Source organism: Cydia pomonella, chromosome 1 (assembly GCF_033807575.1).
Source record: "Cydia pomonella isolate Wapato2018A chromosome 1, ilCydPomo1, whole genome shotgun sequence".
Taxonomy (NCBI): Eukaryota; Metazoa; Arthropoda; class Insecta; order Lepidoptera; family Tortricidae; genus Cydia; species Cydia pomonella.
In genome coordinates, this window is record NC_084703.1 from 42,729,719 (window position 1) to 42,749,469 (window position 19,751).

Sequence of the window (19,751 nt, forward strand, 5' to 3'; positions counted from 1 at the left end):
TTTGTTGCCCACCATAAACCATACTAAAATTTAGGGTGGGGAATAAAAAATAAAATAAACTGTGACAAGGACAAACCATAATTATGCTTTATATTATATTATAGGACATTATTACACAAATTGACTAAGTCCCACAGTAAGCTCAATAAGGCTTGTGTTGAGGGTACTTAGACAACGATATATAAATAAATAATAATAACTAAATATTGTAGGACGTTATTACACAAATTGACTAAGTCCCACACTAAGCTCAATAATGCTTGTGTTGAGGGTACTTAGACAACGATATATATAATATATAAATATTTATAAATACTTAAATACATAGAAAACACCAATGACTCTGGAACAAATATCCATGCTCATCACACGAATAAATGCCCTTATCAGGATTTGAACCCGGGACCATCAGCTTCGTAGGCAGGGTCACTACCCACTAGGCCAAACCGGTCGTCAAATTTATCTTTATCTGCTACTCCTACTGAAAGATACGTAAAACTATCCCGTTCTGTCCCGTTTTGTATCATTACATAATTCCACGCTAGATGGCGCTGTTCCATATAGCCAAAATTCTGAAACACGCTATAAAGATTTTCTTGAGATTATGACTTCAGCCCCATACATTTCCATGAAATTAAAAGTTAATAATCTTGAATCTACTGGCATAGGCAGATATGACGGCGGGAAGGACGTAGTACGAAATGTAAACAAACATCGAATGAAGGCTCGTGGCATTAAGATAGCACTAATACATGAATAAAATGTATGTGATGATAATATAGTGTTGGTACGTACTTTTAACGGCTGCATACTTGCTATATTGGCCCGACGGCCCGGCCATTTGTCTGGTACAAGGTGCTAAAGGTTGGTAAAAATATGTATGTTTTAGAAACTATTGTTAAAAATTGATAATAAATATTGCCAGACCATTTCCGCCGGCAGTAACTTTTACCAGACGCTTTAAAACTGTCAAAAATATGTTGTAACTTCACTTATATTCTCACTCTTGATTTTTATATAACAGACACACATATAAACTTTATGTGGGTCTGGGGGATAATTGGGCCCCTCCAATTGGTATGGCTACTTACAAAATGTAATAGATCTAGATAGTAATAGATCCCTGAGTAGGTATCATATATAATAACCGGCCAAGAGCATGTCGGGCCACGCTCAGTGTAGGGTTCCGTAGTTACTATTCCGTCACAATAAGCTAAACTGGAGCTTAAAGTATAGTAAATTGTTAACCTGTGTACCTTTCACCCGAGTAGGCAAATTTGCATAATCAGTACCTAATTAAAGTAAGTCTTTTTACTATGAAGGGAAAACTTTTTGTGATAACTCAAAAACAGCTACACTGATAATGTCTGCTATAGTTTTCATTTAATGTCTTTCTTAAGCTCTACTTCCACGATTTTTTTCATATTTTTTGGACCTATGGTTCAAAAGTTAGAGGGGGGGGACACATTTTTTTTTCTTTCGGAGCGATTATCTCCGAATATATTCACTTTATCAAAAAATATTTCTTAAAAACCCCTATTAGTTTTGAAAGACCTTTCCAACGATACCGCACACTCTAGGGTTGAAGCGAAAAAAAAATTTCACCCTCACTTTACGTGTAGGGGAGGTACCCTAAAAAAAAAAAATTTTTTAGATTTTATTGTACGACTTTGTCGGCTTTATTGATTTATATATCCATGCCAAATTTCAGCTTTCTAGCACTAACGACCACGGAGCAAAGCCTCGGACAGACAGACAGACAGACAGACAGACGGACATGGCGAAACTATAAGGGTTCCGTTTTATGCCTTTGGCTACGGAACCCTAAAAATGACACGTGTGTTTTGAGAATACTTTCTGAATCCAGATTTAGCACTTATACCCTTTCTGAGAACATTTTCTTGATAGGAAACTTTGGAATATGAATTTCACTTTTTTCTATACATTTGTACATGATCTATCCCAATATAAACATTTTATTCGACTGCGATTTAACCAGAAAGTAGGGTTTTGGGTGTAGGTAAGTACTAATGACACGCACACTGAATGTCAGTTTACTAAACTGTACACAGTAGAAATACCTCCTAGAGACAAATGGACCAACAACCAAATGTACGTCGAAGAGGGAAGCCATATTTGGTACACGGATGGTTCCAAGAAAGGCATTGATGTAGGATGTGGGATCTATGGTGAGAGACCTAAGCTCAGAGCCAGCGTCAGCATGGGCACACAGGCCTCAATCTTCCAGGCTGAAGTCTACGCCATCAACAAATGTGCGGAGATTAACCTGGATAAAAACCTACGACACCGACATATCTACATCAACTCAGACAGCCAGGCTGCTCTGCTGGCACTAGAATCCCTTGAGTCAAACTCAAAACTAGTCCAGAACTGTAAAACAAACCTCAATGCACTGGCAAACTCCAACAAAGTCACACTTAGATGGGTACCAGGGCACTCCGACATTAACGGAAACGAAGAAGCGGACGAACTTGCTAGAAAGGGCGCAGACACACCCCTGGTCGGCCCAGAACCGTTCTGTGGAATCACAAAACGGGATGCATATTCACTGCTCAGCAATTTAGAAAAAATAAGGGCAAACGATTGGTGGAAGTTCGTAAAAGGACAAGAACACTCGAAAGCTCTAATCAAAGGGTTCAACAGCAAAACTGCTAGGGAGCTTCTAGGGCTCAAAAGATACAAAGCCTGCGCGGTGACCAGAATTTTGACTGGACACTGTAAATTGAACAAACACATGTTTCAAATCGGAAAGAAACAAGACGCGACATGCAGGTTCTGCCATGAGTCAGAGGAGACTGCAATGCACATTCTCTGCTCCTGTGGACCACTAATGTCAAAAAGAAGTACCCACCTAGGGCGGCACGTATTGCAACCCTATGAGGTACAGAACATTACGGCCCAAAGAATCTGGAATTTCCTGGATTCAACGGGCATCAGTAATGAACTTTAAAGGGCTGTCACAATAGACCAATGCCTGGTCGACGTGGCATTCAAAGGCCCACAAACTACAATAATAATAATAATAAGTACTAATGATTCAGTATACCCTGTTGATTAGGATACTGGATGGATAAAAAAAAAGCGGCCAAGTGAGAGTCGGACTCGCCCATGAAGGGTTCCGTACCATTTATGACGTATTAAAAAAAACAACGTACTAGATCTGGTTCAAACCAATTTTCGTTGGAAGTTTGCATGGTAATGTATATCATATATTTTTTTTAGATTTTTCATTCTGTTATTTTAGAAGTTACGGGGGGGGGGGGGGGGGGGGGGACACACATTTTTTCACTTTGGAAGTATCTCTCGCGCAAACTATTCAGTTTAGAAAAAAATGATATTAGAAACCTAAATATCATTTTTGAAGACCTATCCCTAGATACCCCACACGTATGGGTTTGATGAAAAAAAAAATTTGTTTTTAATTTTTATGACGTAATAAAAAAAACTACTTACTAGATCTCGTTCGAACCAATTTTCGGTGGAAGTTTGCATGGCAATGTATATCATATATTTTTTTTAGATTTTTCATTCTGTTATTTTAGAAGTTACGGGGGGGGGGGGGACACTTTTTACCACTTTGGAAGTGTCTCTCGCGTAAACTATTCAGTTTAGAAAAAAATGATATTAAAAACCTCAATATCATTTTTAAAGACCTATCCATAGATACCCCACACGTATGGGTTTGATGAAAAAAGATTTTTTGAGTTTCAGTTCTAAGTTTGGGGAACCCCCAAAATTTATTGTTTTTTTTTCTATTTTTGTGTAAACATCATAATGCGGTTCATAAAATACATCTACTTACCAAGTTTGAACAGTATAGCTTTTATAGTTTCGGAAAAAAGTGGCTGTGACAGAATCGGACAGACAGACGGACATGACGAATCTATAAGGGTTCCGTTTTTTGCCATTTGGCTACGGAACCCTAAAAACGTATCAGTAGTTTCCTCTTGCCTTTCACAACCTGTACCCCTAGTATTTTAATCGTCAGCGTGACGTGACGTACGCATTTGCGTTAAGTCTCATTTTGAATGGGATTTTGAGTTTTCAAAACGTCCCGCTTGGCAACTAATCCCATGAATTGGCGAATTCACTAGTTTGTATGACCACTATATGACCTCCCAACCCAGAGAGAAACTAGGCCTTATTGGATTAATCCGGTTCCTCACGATGTTTTCCTTCACCGAAAAGCGACGGGTAAAAACTATCAAATAATAAGTATGTTATACATAAGTTCCGAAAAACTCAGTATACAGTATTTGTTCCCGCAATCTCCGGATTGAAATAAGCAGGTAAGATGTGCATACCAATGCATAGAACAAACATTTTTGTGTCTCTTGAACATAAACGATTACTCGATTCGACTATATAAATAATAATAAATACGTTTCTGTACTAGAGCATTTTACATTCCCTGTACGATTTTTTCTTTTGTATTACATATAAAAATTATTATTTATTAAATGGATTTGTAGTACAGTTACCATTCTGATATTTAACTCCACGTCGTTCCATCAAGCACAATAATTTTACTTTTAAAGTTTATACGTAGTCATGTTTTTTAAATACACATGTATTTTAGTTTCCACGTATTCAAAATGAAGAGTACAGGGTTTAACTCGGGTAAAAGGCACCATTTCAGTCTGGTACTATTGGCGCTCTCCCTGCGTTCGAGCGCCAGACTACCTCGACAGAAATGCCTTTCATCCGTTGGTTAACAATCTACTATTTACTTACTGGACTATTACGATTAAATTACGGAATATAACTTTTTGATTGACATGAAATTTGCTTACCTAAGTATCTCCATCCAGCTCATCAAAAGGCTCCTCACACACCAGCAGCAGTATCATGGTCGTGTTTTTGTCACTTGTCATATCATACGTCACTTTCGCTCTTACATATTTGTTAGAGCGTGACAGGTATGGTGACAAATGATAGACAACCGTCCATCTTAGCCTGCAGACTTTGTTAAGATACCTAAAGAAATTTATCGCTTCACCTTCTTGCTCGACTAAGGATTGATGACAGTGTATAGGAAGTGTATTAAATCATCTAGCCAAAACGTGATGTCAGACAATTTTATAAACAATAACAAAAATAGCCTTTCAAATGATAATCTATATACAATGAGAACACGCTTAAATCATCAAGCTCCATACGCCCTTTCTTTAAACAGTATTGTAGATACGCAAATCGCCAAATAAAGGCGTTTTGCTTTATTCCCGTTTATTAAAATGAATTGAATGTGGTTTTAGGTGGGCTGGAGGGGCTTATCGGGGGTGTTCGCCGTTCTGTCACCCCGCAGGAGGTCCCTAAGGCCCCACTGTAAGCGGTTACATGCACTTTAGTTCTACCACTTATATCCGGCGATTGATAAAAAAAAACTAGTTTTAGGGTCTTAAACTAGTTTACATATTAAAGTTTGGCTTACTTCTGCATACATCTGCGAAGAAATTCAAAGGTGTATGTGAAGTCCCCAATCCGCATTGGGCTAGCGTGGGGACTATAGCCCGAGCCCTCTCGCACATGAGAGGAGGACTGTGCCCAGCAGTGGGACGTATATAGGCTGAATTATTATTATTATTATTATTTACTTAACATAACACATTATCATCATAGAGAAATAAGTTCAATAAGCTTAGAGTGCTCACAATACGCTTATTATCGACATCTAGCGTCCAGTAGCGTATTTATCAGTATCGCTACTTGACACTAGATACAGGCGTACCTAAGTTCCTACGAACATGTTCTTTACGAGTCTCAGAAGTATTACGCTCTACTCTCCAGTATCTGTCTAAACCATTGACATATACCTAAGGACGGGCCTTACGGGCAATACGAAACGCACGTGAATTCGAGCAAAGTGCAGTCTAACGCCACAACGCGATTGGTTGAGCTCGCATCACGCGCGCGATTGGTCGCATCTAGTTGCGTTAGACAGGTTAGACTGAACTATTGGCTAGAATTCGTGAGTGACACCTCTGAACTAGCACCATATTTAGTGCCCATGAGGCCTGTCCTTAGATCTTAGAGCTTAAAGCTATAGGCATGCCAAGTTCTGTGGTTTCTGCCGGATGGGACCATAGTTGAGGCTAAGGAGCTGCACTATTGCTAATATTACCTACTTAAGTAAAACATTACAGGATTTACAGCTCACTGCAATCACACAATACCTATAGGAATGGGATTAATTTCTGAAAACTTATTAGTGAGCCCTTACGATACTTAGGGCCTATTTCACAATGTCCAAGTAAAGTCCTGAATAAGCTACTTACCACTTATCTGATGAATATAGTCATCGTTGGCGTCCAACAATCTTCAAATAAGCTTAAGTAACTGGTAGATAACCTTTACAACTTTTATCTGGCGGGTAATTTATTTGATATTTAGCTATCAAATTACTTGGAAATTGTGAAACAGGCCCCTAATAATATAATCACACCCATTTAAAAATACCTCCGAGTATTTTAAATAGGTAATATAAAGACTTCTAAGGTAACTTTTGAGTAGTAATAAAGACTTGTAATAATATAACCATACCCATTTAAAAAGATCTCCGAGAATTTTAAATAACATATAAAAACTTCTATGGTAACTTTTGAGTAGTAATAAAGACTTGTAAAAGAAAACCAACCTTACCTATGCCTTGATTAGATTCACGTACATATCCGCTGACAGAGTGGCCCCAACTTTATTCTATTTTTATTTGTCACCCCGGTCATCTTTTGTTCTCCAGCCAAGGCTATAAAACTCCGATTGTTCTAAGACGGTCAACAGTTTCCTACCGCACTCGCTCATCGCACCACCAAATAAGTGCATCATGGTCATAATCAACAAATGTTTACTTTTCGTATTCCCATTGGTTCTTGGACTGAACCGAAGTGTCAATCCGGGAAACCACAATGTTTTCCCGACAAAAGCTGATCTGCCTTTGTACTTGAGGGCCTTGGAGAGAATAGTTCAAAGTGCTGGAACACCACAGAACAAGATTGACGGAAATTTTGGACTTGGACTGTTCCTTGTTAATGGTAATAATAGCAGTTTCTAGTATAGAAAGTTGGTACAGTCACGTCTGAAAATATCGGTACGAAAAATGTGCCTAAAATATGTATACACTACTTTAATGTATGGGCAATAAAGTCGTGTATGCATATTTTTGCACTTTTTTCGTATCGATATTTTCAGACGTGACCGTACCGCCTTAAATTTTAGTGCGTGTTAAAAATCGATACGTTTTTCTAACCATGACTGTAATGAAAATTGTTGATATTCGACGATATCAAATTTAATCGACGCCATTTGGTTGATATCTGACCGGAATTTGAACGCGATTAATCTTAAATAATATAAATTTTGAAGATGGTCTTCGCTCTTCAACTTTTAATAAAGACTCAAATTTAGTGACCCCTTGGACCAATATATCTAGTAGAGTCTAATCGAAGCCCAAACTAGCCGACTTATCTAAATATTAATTGACATTCCTTATATAATTAGGATAGTCGAATCCACGCGTATAGGACAGAAAAGAGCTTTTTCAGAATAACAATAGCCAAGGATGTCTGAACATTAACTAATTATCACATTATTAAAGATAAGGAAATTTAGAGATTTTAGATATTTACTAGAACCTTCATTGTCTGCGTCGATGCGCACATCGAAATTTATTCAATTTACTTGGGAAAAAATAATTAGGTTTTAAGTCAAAATTTATGTTTATACTCACAGCAATAAATACACTACTTATAAATAGGTACTTTCAATAAAACTGTTTTATTTTCAGTGAATTTGAAAAATGTGATGATCAGAAAGAATTCAAGCATACCGATTGCATTGAAGGTGCAAATACAAAGGATTTTGAACAAGAACAAAGTTTTACTGAGCTACTTTAAGTACATGAGGACCAACAAGTACGATAACTATGAGTGTAAGTGCGATTAGTGTGTTAAGCGCCTAGTGTTAATTCATGTATGTACATTCAGTTTCACTTGTTTAACAAATGTCTACGTTTTTTAGCAGGCACCTATGAATTCTCATGAGAAGGAGCTAATTTCGAATTCCTGAAATCTGATATATTAATTTAACATAAATCGCAGTGCGTCTGGCTTACACTCGTACCTCTAGAGATAGAGTCAGACCAAACTAAGTAGGCAGCGATTTTAATAGCCCAGCCTGTGCAAGTGTTAAGTATAAGTCATAATTTCATAGATGTTTGACGTTTAAAATAACACTTGACTCTGGGCTATCAAAATCGCTGCCAACTTATAAACCAACATACTTACAACCATAAAGAAATAAGAAGTAAACATAGATTGCTCACTCCATAGATCGGTTTTGGTACAAAATCGCTTATTATTTTCGTAGTCGACATTTAGCATCGAGTAGCGGAATATCAGTACCGCTACTTGACACTAGATGTCTCAGTATCGGGACTGAACAATTGTATTGCGCAACAATTTACATCTAATATTACAAACAGAAAGAATTGAAAATAGAGTTCCGGTTAATCCGATTATAATATTACCTGAAAATTTACATTAGACTTTTCGTTCGTCGCAACATCTATTGTCAAGTAGCAGTACTGATAATTCCGCTACACGATGCTAGATGTCGACCACGAAAATAATAAGCGTTTTGGTACCAAAACTGATGTATGGAGTGAGCACTCTATGTTTACTTCTTATTTCTCTATGGTTTGACTCTAGTATGTGATTAATGTTAAATTAATAAAATTAAAATACGGCTTCATAGACTATTTCCACAATAACAAGTTAAATAAGTTCGAACTCGGCTCCTACGCGCCATATGCAACCGTTCAAATTAAACTCTTTTTCAGTTACTTATTTATTCATAGATGAGGACATTTGGGCGGAGAGACTACAGAAATTCAACAAGGTGTCTGATGCTCATCTGCATGGATTTACTGAGGAGTACCTGATCGAGGAATACTCCAACTGGACCTGGTACGAAAAGAGGATACTGGACTTTGATAACAGCGTACCGAACCCGGAGCAGTCAGGTATGTCCTTTCTAGGGTTGTAAGTATCCCTGATACAATTGAGCGACTATAAATACGAGTACGTACAGTAGCGGAAGAGGAATCTGCTCAGGTTTTTATTGCCCAATGCAGAAGCTTTTCTTTGCAAACTCAACAAATCTTTACTAAAGCGGGGTACATTATCAGTCCACAATTAGACATTATAATTGCATAATCAACCAACTTTCATTCGCGGTAAGGTATGTCACAGCTCCATCAGCTACTGGTAAGAGATTATGGTTTTATAAGTTTTGTATAAAATACATATATCAAAACTTATTTATTAGCATACTTTTATAAGATTGAATTAGAAAAAAAAATGAGTAATACAATCTTACTGCTGATCATACCCCTGTCGATTGACAGGCAAGAAAGATTTCTCTTTCAACTTATTTGCGGATATTCGCGGCAACCTCTCCTGTAGTCCCTGTCTCTGATTGTATGCATAAGGTTTTTGGTAGTTTTATTAGACGCTCTTATTTTAATACCTAATTATCGCTTTCAGATGCCTGCATGAGTTTTCTCAGGTGGAATCCTGCGAAGTCAGGCATTCACCCTTATAAGTGTTCTACTCCAAACGAATGCCTGAGCTTTGTGGAGAATGGCTCAGACTTTGGGTACTCTCTAGTCCACAGGTAAGTATAGGTAGTTTGATTTGTTTTATCTTGAACAAGAAAACGAGTTTTTCATTTGGTTTCTAGGAAGCTTCATTCAAGTGGTAAAAAAACGTTGGGAGTCGTATAAAAACAGAGCACACGTTTTTTGTGCACTGAAGTTAGATCTCGATCCTTCGGCTTGGCTCAAAATAAAGCCTCTTTGGGCTTGCATCGTATTCTTTTAACTAATTAATTTATTTGGTCGTATCCAATCTTGGCCCTAGTGCACCATCCTTCACAGTGTGCCTTCTGCCTCACCCCAAGAAAATTTGTGTCATTCAGTTATACGTATAGCGTAAACAATCAAATCCAAAAATATGAATTACCATTACCTATTTTATTTAACTATTTACGTCCATTTCCATATACAAACTTCTTTTTTATCTTGTTACTCTGTCTAATACTGTTACTGTGTCTAAATTCCTCACAGGGTGTTATTCCTTCTGGTGGCGCGCTACAGCAGAGGCTGCTACGCGTTCTCGCCACAGCTGGATGCAGCATTCATCGACAAGATGTGCAACAGCATCTACGAGGAGGCCTCGTACATAGTGATGAACAAGTTCAAGTCGCCCGACCTGTTAATGGAACAGAGTAAGACACTTGTGCTAATTCGTATTACGAACATCACTTCACGGTCTAGCGTCACTGCAGAAAAGTAGAAAATGTAAAATAATGTTTTAAAAAATCTCATTTTTCTTTGCCTAGATATGGGACACTACAGGCTCCTAATAAATAATATTTATTTCAGTGTCCACATGCTCCCTGGCTGGCCACGCGGAGTTCTTCCAGCGTCCTTGGCTGAGCCGTCTTCTAAAACAACAGACACCGTTCGGCTGCTTCACCACCTACCTGAACACAGTATACAACCGAGTACAAACTGGACCGTCGGCGGTCGTTTGTAACAGCCATGTCAGCGGAGTGGCTGCTGCGGCTCTGAGCGGTGTAGTTAGGTTCATTATTGAGACACTCTTCTGAGGAAATAGACGTCTGTCAAAGTTTCTTCAAACATGGGGGAGCACTATAGAGAATGCTCTGACCGTGAACTGAGGAGTAATAGTCATGATAGCGAGTTGAATAGGGTTGAAAAGACATATTTTAAGCACTTTTCAGCTTTGTATACAGGCGGGTGAACACAAATTAACTGTGGAAGCCATTTCAGTGGGGTCGGTGCTGCTGTTCTGAATGGTGTAATGCGATTTTTTAGATTTCTGAACAAATGTAACCGAAAGAAATGTCATATACGTAGAAAAAGTGACCAAGGCTTTTCTTCGTATAAGTATAACAGTTAGTGGTAGTGTTTCTAAGTACTTTAACACAGATTAAAATATTTACTAAAATAACTTAATGTGTTCTAGTAGTACAGAAATGTATATCTTTCTTCAACATTGGAAAATCTCTAACCGTTAAGGCAAGGAGAAATAGTTAAGTACCTCCTTTAGCGAGCTGCTGTCGCGGCATCCATCAAGTTCTTGCTTTCACGTCTGTCCACGTTGTACCTATATAAAGTGAGTCCATTGACCACAAAGTGAGGTCTTGTCACATCCACGTCAAGATCTTGTTCTAACTGGAAGACACAAATGCGATTCGGTTTAGAAGTAGGTAACTGACATACGAAATTGTTAATATCGAGTGTTTTTTGTTTTGTAGTAGGACAAACAGACGATGTACCTTTTTAAGTATAAACTAAGTAATTTAAGTTTTTTTTTTACTTCTAAAATGTTACCAAAGATAAAATAAAATGCCAAAAGTGGCACCACATATTGTCCCCACAGTTTCGACAACTGATAGATAGATGGCGCTGTATAACCATATACATTATGCGCTAATTAGATTGCCAAAATTCAAATTTCGCTCAATTAAAATCAAGCTTAGTTGTTAGAAATGTGGCAACAATATAATTTATATATTCAAGGACTTTAATTAGGGTTCACGCTAATTTGGTTGGCAATACTGCCGATTTGAAATATCCATTGTAAAGTTAACTCTAAATGGCTCAACAATTAAAGTCCGTGACTGTACAATCACCATCAGATATATCGGAGCGGCCAATGTGGTCACAAATATCTGAACACGTCTCTATTGCCAAGGCATTAGAGTACGTGTTCAGATATTTGTGACCACTTTGGCCGCTCCGATATATCTGATGGCGACTGTACCTACATAACAATATGTGTCGGTTCCTAGTAATTAAGAATAATTATTTAGGATGCTAATCACCAAAAATTAAATACTTAGGTAGAGCAGAAATAGCATAGGATCACGCCAATATTAACTGCACACTCTAATAGTTTTATAAAAAAAAAGATAATAGTTACCATTAGCTGTAGGGCATGACCTGGGCTATAACCGCGAAAATCGAAGTTCGTCAACTGCGGGCATTTTTCTCTGTCACTCTAATTACGTCTTAGTGAGAGTAAAAGAGAAACCGCAACTTGCGAATTTTGGTTTTCGCGGTAGGCCGCCAGCACAGTAGCAAACCCTGATGTGTCAATGTCAAGTGATTATTTACGTTTTATGCCACAATGTGGCATATGTTTTAAAACTCAAGGGAGCGTGAAGTGTATTAGGAGTATCACTTAATAAGTAATTAATTCGGGTTAAGGCCACAAGGTGGCAGCACTTATCTGGTCCAGCAAATCTCGCATGACCTATAGCGTCTGTAACGGGGCCAAATTGCTGCAGTTTTTGGCTCTTTTGGACCAAGTGACAGATGAAATAGGGCAATTTAGATAAGTAGTTTTATTTATCAGTTACCTTTATTACTTAAGTTCGGTTTTAATGTATATTAACTGTGAGTAATTATTTATATAAGTAAGCACGGAATTAAGTCTAAAAAGTACTTGTTTCGTAATTATAATTCGCTTTTGGACAGAATGGATAGGAAACGGAAGCTTTCATAAATAGTAGTGTTTGACATGTCGCCCGAGGCATGTCAGTTGTAAATGACTATTTGTAGCACTGCAATTAAAATGTATTTTATTTATAATAAAGTTGAGATGCTAAGGAGGGACTCTTGTTTGAAACCATTTCTTTGAAAGATGTTCTTCCTTTTTTTCATATTACCAACAAAACCACATCAACCATACCCATAGCAACCAACCAACCATAGTAAGACCCATTTATTTTTTAGCATCTTATGTGAAGTGTTTTTATTTTTCTGCGTAAACACGTATATACAATCATCAATTCTATTCGCTTAGCACATTTGCATACAAATTCTATACAGGGGTCACTTTTCTCTGCAGCCATACAGTCACCTGCAATAATATCTTACACAACGAAGGCCGCTAAAATATTTGACATGATTTTATTTGTAAAGCTATAGGAGCATGTCACATATTTTTACGGTCTTCGAAGAGTAAGATATTATTGCATGTCTCTGTCGATTAAGCGTCTGCCTGTGCGGCATATTCACCGTAGAACATTGAAAAACGTCGTTATCTGCTTCATTACTCGTATCCTTTTGGGGTATTTAAATGATAAGAGATGCAGATAAAGAAATCTCGATTTTTGTGGTAGGCGCTCTAGTTTCCTCATGTTTTCCTTTATAGTAATAACCCGGTTAATTAGATACCCGAGGTCCTCTTTGAAAGTCGGCCGGCCTCGCGTCAATGCCGCCAAGTGTTACATCAGCTTCCGGTTTTCTCGGAAGTGCGTACATGTCACCGATTATTGGTACGATTATTGTTGAGAGACGTGGCCATTTGTGCGGCCTAAAGCTTGGTATACACGACGATGTCTCTCGTAAATATCTCTCCAGCGTCGGATTCTCATGTCTGGGAGTCTTTAGGCATCATGAGTTGCTATTATGTTGTAGTTCCTTTGACGACTTATCTGGCCTAGTGGGTGACCCTGCATATGAAGCCGATGGTTCCGGGTCCAAATCCTGGGAAGACCGATAAGATACATTTTGTTAGTAACAGGAAAATAATTCTTACACCCTACGTTAGTACCAATTAATTTACATAAAACTAAATTAAAATAAAATTAAATTATCCAGCTCATTTAGCCTTGCCTATCAACAGTAGCTCGTGAGATGGCAATCAAGGCGTTCAGCCAACGTCCTTAGGAGGCTGTTGCTACTGCCGCGCACGCATGTCAGCAGAGACGCTATTCTTTTGCGCCTGATGGCATAAAAGTCATCCGTTCGCGCCTCCGCGAACATACCGGATGCGCTACAGTACCTCGGCAGCATCAACAGCATCCTCAGGACGTTATTATACTGAACCCTTAGTGTATTATAGGCTCGCTGCGTAAATGTTGCCCACAGACTGCTCGTGTAAAAAGTTTGGCAGTATGCTTTAAAAAGTGTTAACTTTACTCGTTTGTTACATCGTGCAAATCTGGGGACCTCCTCTTGTGTAACAGCAGAGGTGCACTGCTGATAATTTCGAAATAACTTGATTTAGGGAATTTCATTTTTTGTAAATAGTGCATAGTGCCTTCCCTGATCCTTAATTCGTAAGTACCTACTTAATCCAACTCTGATTAAGTGATTACGAATCTCGAAAAACATTACGAATCTCAAAAGAGATCAAAAAGTAGAGTAAAAAAACCGGCCAAGTGCGAGTCGGACTCGCGCACGATGAGTTCCGTACCATTATGTATAAAACGGCAAAAAGCGACGTATGTTGTATGGGAGCGCTCTTAAATTTTTACTTTATTCTGTTTTATACATCATCTGTAAAAAAATCAACTATCTCACTATCACGGTTCATGAGATACATGGTGACAGACGGACAGACAGACGAACGGACAGCGGAGTCTTAGTAATAGGGTCCCGTTTTCCCTTTGGATACGGAACGCTAAAATAGTATTGATGCACCTTTATGACCTAAGGTGGAGCCAAAAGTCTTTGATGATGAATGCTTAGCATGATTTGGAGTCACGTGGGAGACGTGAGTCTTTTATAATACAGTAAAAGACATAGTTGGATGTAATCGTATTCCATCGAAATATCAGCAAAGTTATGATGGTACGTGTTTTAATTGAGTTTCTATGAAGTTACAAACAGCTGTCACGCGAACTAGATCGAAATCTATGTTACAATAAAAATAAAAAAATTAAAACAGTACTTTAACAATAATCAATTAAATAATAAATAGTTCGAAGTGGTAGATGATTTAATATAGGTACCGTAAAATGCTTTGCTTCTTCTTAATTTATTTAGAATATTATAATTATTATACTGACTAAAACTGGATCATCATTACTATCATGCTGTTATACTTAAATAAGGTTGTTACATTTACATAAATAAAAAATGTTGGAGCACCATTTCCCAGTGACGAGCAAAGTAGGCATATTACGGTAATTATTTTCAAAAGGTGTGTACGACATACATGCTACATTTTTAATTATTAATTTTAGATTATTTACGTCTTTAAACCAGTAAACTTATTTGTTCATTTATCTTATGTTTGTGATACAAAATGTTGGGTACACGTATAGGCACAAACATCATATTTCATCTTTATTGCAAGCATGTAGAAAGAAGTCCTTCGTGCAGTCCAGTTTGATCACATTTCGTTATCATTCGCTAATGCTTATAGGTATATTGGTGCGTGCGAAATTGTAAAGTAGATTTAAAATTTTGTATGTCGCCTTTGACGTACGTGATGTTCAGCAGAGTCAAAATAATATAAAAGATAAAAAGAGCCTTCTATCTCTAAAATTTATCTCATTTCTAAAATTTATCGGTTTTTCTAAGGTTAAATCTTACCAGTATTAATTCATCTTAAATTACATCTAAACACATTTTTTTATGAGCTGATCTCCTCGTGAGTAATAGGCTAATAGACCTCTCCCCGTTTGCACCAATTCCCTCAGTCTTAAGCCTTGGTGTGCCAATTGCTTGGAACGTGTTTTGTTATATCCTTTTACCATACTAGCTGTGCTTTTACCTTTGCTGCGCTGGCCTAGTGGTCCTTTTCAGAGTGTCATAGTCAGAATACTGCATGCAATACTTGCATTGTGTCAATGACGTGACTACAGTAATTTGGTCATTAGTAATTGGGATCACGTGACACTTTGTATGTGAGAATGAACATAAGTTCAATAACATCTCTCTATAAAATTAGTTCGAGTGTTACGCATTACAAATTACAATTAAAACGGTGAATTTATAAAGCAAGAAAATATAACATGAGTACCTAGTTAAAACTAAATAATACTTACTACCAAATACAGGTATATTGTCAAAGAAAACTTTGTAGCGACGTAATTTTACTGTCTTCTTTCGATACATAATTAAAACTTTTAGAACGCCATTTGACTTTGATCCTTATTCTTGCACAGATATTTGTTCAATTTGTTACATATTACAAAAAGGCGCCATCTTACCGGGCCCTACCTATAGGTAATGGCGCCATCGCTCGAAACGATGCTGCTATACTTTTGGCCTTTGATTAATTAGATTTTGTTAAATATTCTTCTGAACTCTCACCTAATCTCTTCTCAACTCATCTGATCTCATCTTAATAATCTCATTTCATCTCATCTCATGTTATCTCATTAAAATAATAAAATATAATAATATTTTTTATTTATTTTGAATATTTGACCTATTTAATCTATTTAATTGTTTAAATAATTAACCGGTTTTAATATGTTAATCTGTATAATATGTCTAATCTATTGAAACCAATTAATATTTTGTACCCATTTAATGTATTTTATATATTTATTATATATAATCTATTTAATTTAGTTAAGCAATTAAATTTATTTTATTGATTTCATTGAATGAATTTCATTATTTTAACTAATGTAGTATATTTTTTATTTCATTCGTTTTTAAAGTTTCATTTTTTAAGTACTTTCGACTTGAAATATATTTTTTAAACAAAAACCATACATATCTCGCAAAATAAGTATGGGCATTGCCTCATTCGATTCGGTGCAAAAAATACACAAAAATAACACCTCACTCACCTAGTTTGTAAAATGTGCATTTTTTTAATGAATCCCACTACCCCTTTTTGTTGGACTCCTAAATTTTGGTAGGACTCGGCAGATCCTCATTTCTAATGCCAAAAGAAATGTAACAAAGTTTCATTGATGTATACATTTTTCCGCTAAATTGTCATATTCAGTCTTATTTTACCCCTACTATTATAGCTTTAATCTTTACATAGGTGCTTACCAAGAACACTTGTTTTTAAGAGATACTAGTTATCATTATCAGAACGTGTTCAGACTAATTCAAACACCAAACTACTAATTTAAAGACCGTTCTGTGCCGAAACCTTTCCTGAATATTTAATTTTAAATTTGAATACTCCATAAACGAATAAGATCGAAAAATATGGATATAACATAAATCAATGTACAGTTAGTGACGTTCTCTTTTTACGTAGCCTACATAAGAAGGAATTTAAAGAATACAAGTAAAACTGAAACTTCATTACAGAGTATAATAGTTCTACCGTATAGAAAGGAAACTTCCTACAAAACCGAAGTTTGACAGAGATTCAGGGACGAATCATGTTGTCACTATCACTTTCGGCTATTTAGGGTTGTCATAATTCAAGTGATTATTTTATCTGTGGTTGTGCACGTAAAGGAACGTTAAGTTCTGCCAACTCTAATGCTGAGCCGAGAACGCAGCAGTTTCCTCCCTCTGACTTCACATCCAGGGGGGCTACGGAAGATCATACAATCACAATAAAGATAAGGACAGTTTATTATTCAAGTAGGAATATTACAATGCGCTTATGAACGTTAAATAAAGTTACACCGGCTCTAACCCTACACCTCTGACTCAAGAAGATTTAAATCCCCCCTCAATTGGAGAAGGGTATCCCAATATGGACCGGGAAGAAACACGGCGGGACACATCTTTTCACAACATTACATCTTATAATTAACATGCATTAAATAAGAAAAAATACAATTTAAATGCAATTACATTCAGTAGCTACTTTTCTTTATAGAAATTTGATTAAAAAAAATGTATAGGTATGTATATCAAACTTTTTCACCTGAGCTTACGTACATATTTATATGCACTCTTATTTATCTAAATATATCAACAATTAATGAGATAAAATTAATGAGAACAAAAGTGAATGTGAACAAAGGTTTTTATGTATCTACATACATGAAAATATTTCAGGACGATTGATTATCTCACGAAGGTGGAGCGTAATTAGTTGGTTGAACCAAATATCCATATTTTCACACTTGACTATACCAGCTAAACCTTATTTGTCCTAATTTGCTTGTAGAAATTAAAATTCGGTGCAAGCTCCCGTAGGAGCCGATTCCACACACGGGCCCGGCACCGTTACCTCGCGTTACCTTCTTGCATTCTAATATTCAATTATCAACGCTGGCCTGTGATTTTTAGGAGGAGCATAACTCGGGTGCAGTGTTCAAACTTCAAATTGCTTATCGGAGTTATCGATGACAGAGGATGGACGCCCACAAGCCTTGGATACTACATCTCTACATACAGCGTGTTTTTTTTTCATTTCCGTACATTCCTGAGCTTAAATTAAGTATAACTTTCTCAAAGACACCAGTATTCTAATTAACTCAATTTCGAAGATAATCAATAATTAATTTTTATCTTAAACGGCCATTCGAGCGTATACACTTGCCTTAGGGCCTGTTTACATATTGATTAGTATTTATTACGGGTGTATACATTTGCTACTAAACGTAAGTACTATCTCGTACGAACGATGTTCGAAATGACATTGATATATGTCACAGTTTTCAATTGTATGGTTGAATTAAATGTATTGGCCGTGTTACAACAACGCTATATGCAACTTTAAATTGATACTTAGACAGCGATATATACTGCAATACAAGTTTACCGTGGGCCTTAGTCAATTTACGTATTTTTTTTATTTTGAAAAATAATATACAGCATTACAGTCGAAACCAAAGCACCTTGGCTTGAGCTTGGCTGGAGCGTCGCTAACTTACAATACTCTTACAATACTCAGATCACGTGAGGCTTTTGGCGGTCGGAGCCCGGGAAGCCGGCTACTGGCTACATGCCCATCCTTCACCTAATACTGGTTTCTTGGATCCGACCTCCCTAAGACTGGCGACTGGTTTGCGACTCGGGGTTTCGGTATGCACGCCATATATATGCTTTTGTGTCACGGACATGGACCGACTGGGACACCATGGATTATCTTGTCAAAAAAGTGCAGGTCGTTTTTCAAGACATGCGTCGCTTAATGACATAACCCGTCGATCTCTTTGCGCCTGCCCATCAATGTGCCTGCTATTTGATTGGTATTATCAGGGATGATGGCAAGAGGCCTGATGGGGTGTCCTTAGTTCCTTGGAGCTTGGGACGAATGTTAGTGTGGGATGCTACCTGAGTAGACACACTGGCACCGTCCCACCTCCAACGGACTAATGTAAAAGCGGGCGCAGCGGCGGAAAGCGCCGAAATTTCGAAACGTAATAAATATAAGAGACACACAATTTTTTTGGAGAAATCGCGAAACGTCTGGTTGACGTAACTGGTGACCGAAGAGCTGGCGGCTTCCTCGCACAACGTATCAGTATTGCGATACAACGAGGAAATGTCGCCAGCATCCTTGGTACAATGCCTCAAGGGCCTATTTTAGATATAAGCTAGTTATACTCGTAGTAATCATCTGTATATATCCATTATGTACATTGTTATTGTAAATAAAGATTTTTAAATCCCCAATACACCCAACTCTTGCTCCACGGAACGGCGCCAAGTAGATTTAGGGCGACCATGTTTCCGTTTTCCGGGCATCTTCCAGGTCAGGGCCACCTTGGATAGGTGGGTGTCAGGCTTCCTGAGGATATGCCCAATCCAATGCCATTTGCGCGTTTGGATCTCCTTATGTACGGGTGCTTGTCTGGTTATTCTCCATAAGTGAGCGCCACATAAGTCCAAAAGTGAACCATGAAAGTAGTAGCTTTAAATCGTAGTTAAAGGAGTAAGAAAGATTGGGAGTAGAGATACAAAGATTCGATTCGAGAGAGATTAATGTCGAATAAATCAGAGTGTGGTGAACAATTAAAGGATGACTCACGCT

General features: G+C 37.4%; 1 protein-coding gene across 2 annotated transcripts; it reads left to right on the forward strand.

The window, feature by feature from the left end:
• Nucleotides 1-6,556: 6,556 nt before the first annotated feature.
• LOC133524298 (uncharacterized) lies at nt 6,557-12,717 on the forward strand. 2 transcript variants are annotated; one of them, XM_061860227.1, is made up of 6 exons: nt 6,557-7,049; nt 7,802-7,945; nt 8,855-9,037; nt 9,561-9,690; nt 10,142-10,302; nt 10,460-12,717. In XM_061860227.1, the coding sequence occupies exons 1-6, from the start codon at nt 6,842-6,844 to the stop codon at nt 10,684-10,686; spliced, it is 1,053 nt and encodes a 350-aa protein (XP_061716211.1). In that variant the 5' UTR covers nt 6,557-6,841; the 3' UTR covers nt 10,687-12,717. The 2 variants fall into 2 exon arrangements, with proteins under 2 accessions (XP_061716211.1, XP_061716220.1); XM_061860236.1 differs by having other exon boundaries at nt 8,873-9,037.
• Nucleotides 12,718-19,751: the final 7,034 nt, after the last annotated feature.

Excerpts from the sequence above, each read along its gene's own strand:
- LOC133524298 (XM_061860227.1), top strand. The coding sequence starts at position 6,842 with ATGGTCATAATCAACAAATGTTTACTTTTCGTATTCCCATTGGTTCTT. Across the intron at positions 7,946-8,854 it reads CAAGTACGATAACTATGAGT|TTACTTATTTATTCATAGAT; the intron begins GTAAGTGCGATT and ends ACTCTTTTTCAG. Across the intron at positions 10,303-10,459 it reads CGACCTGTTAATGGAACAGA|TGTCCACATGCTCCCTGGCT; the intron begins GTAAGACACTTG and ends TATTTATTTCAG.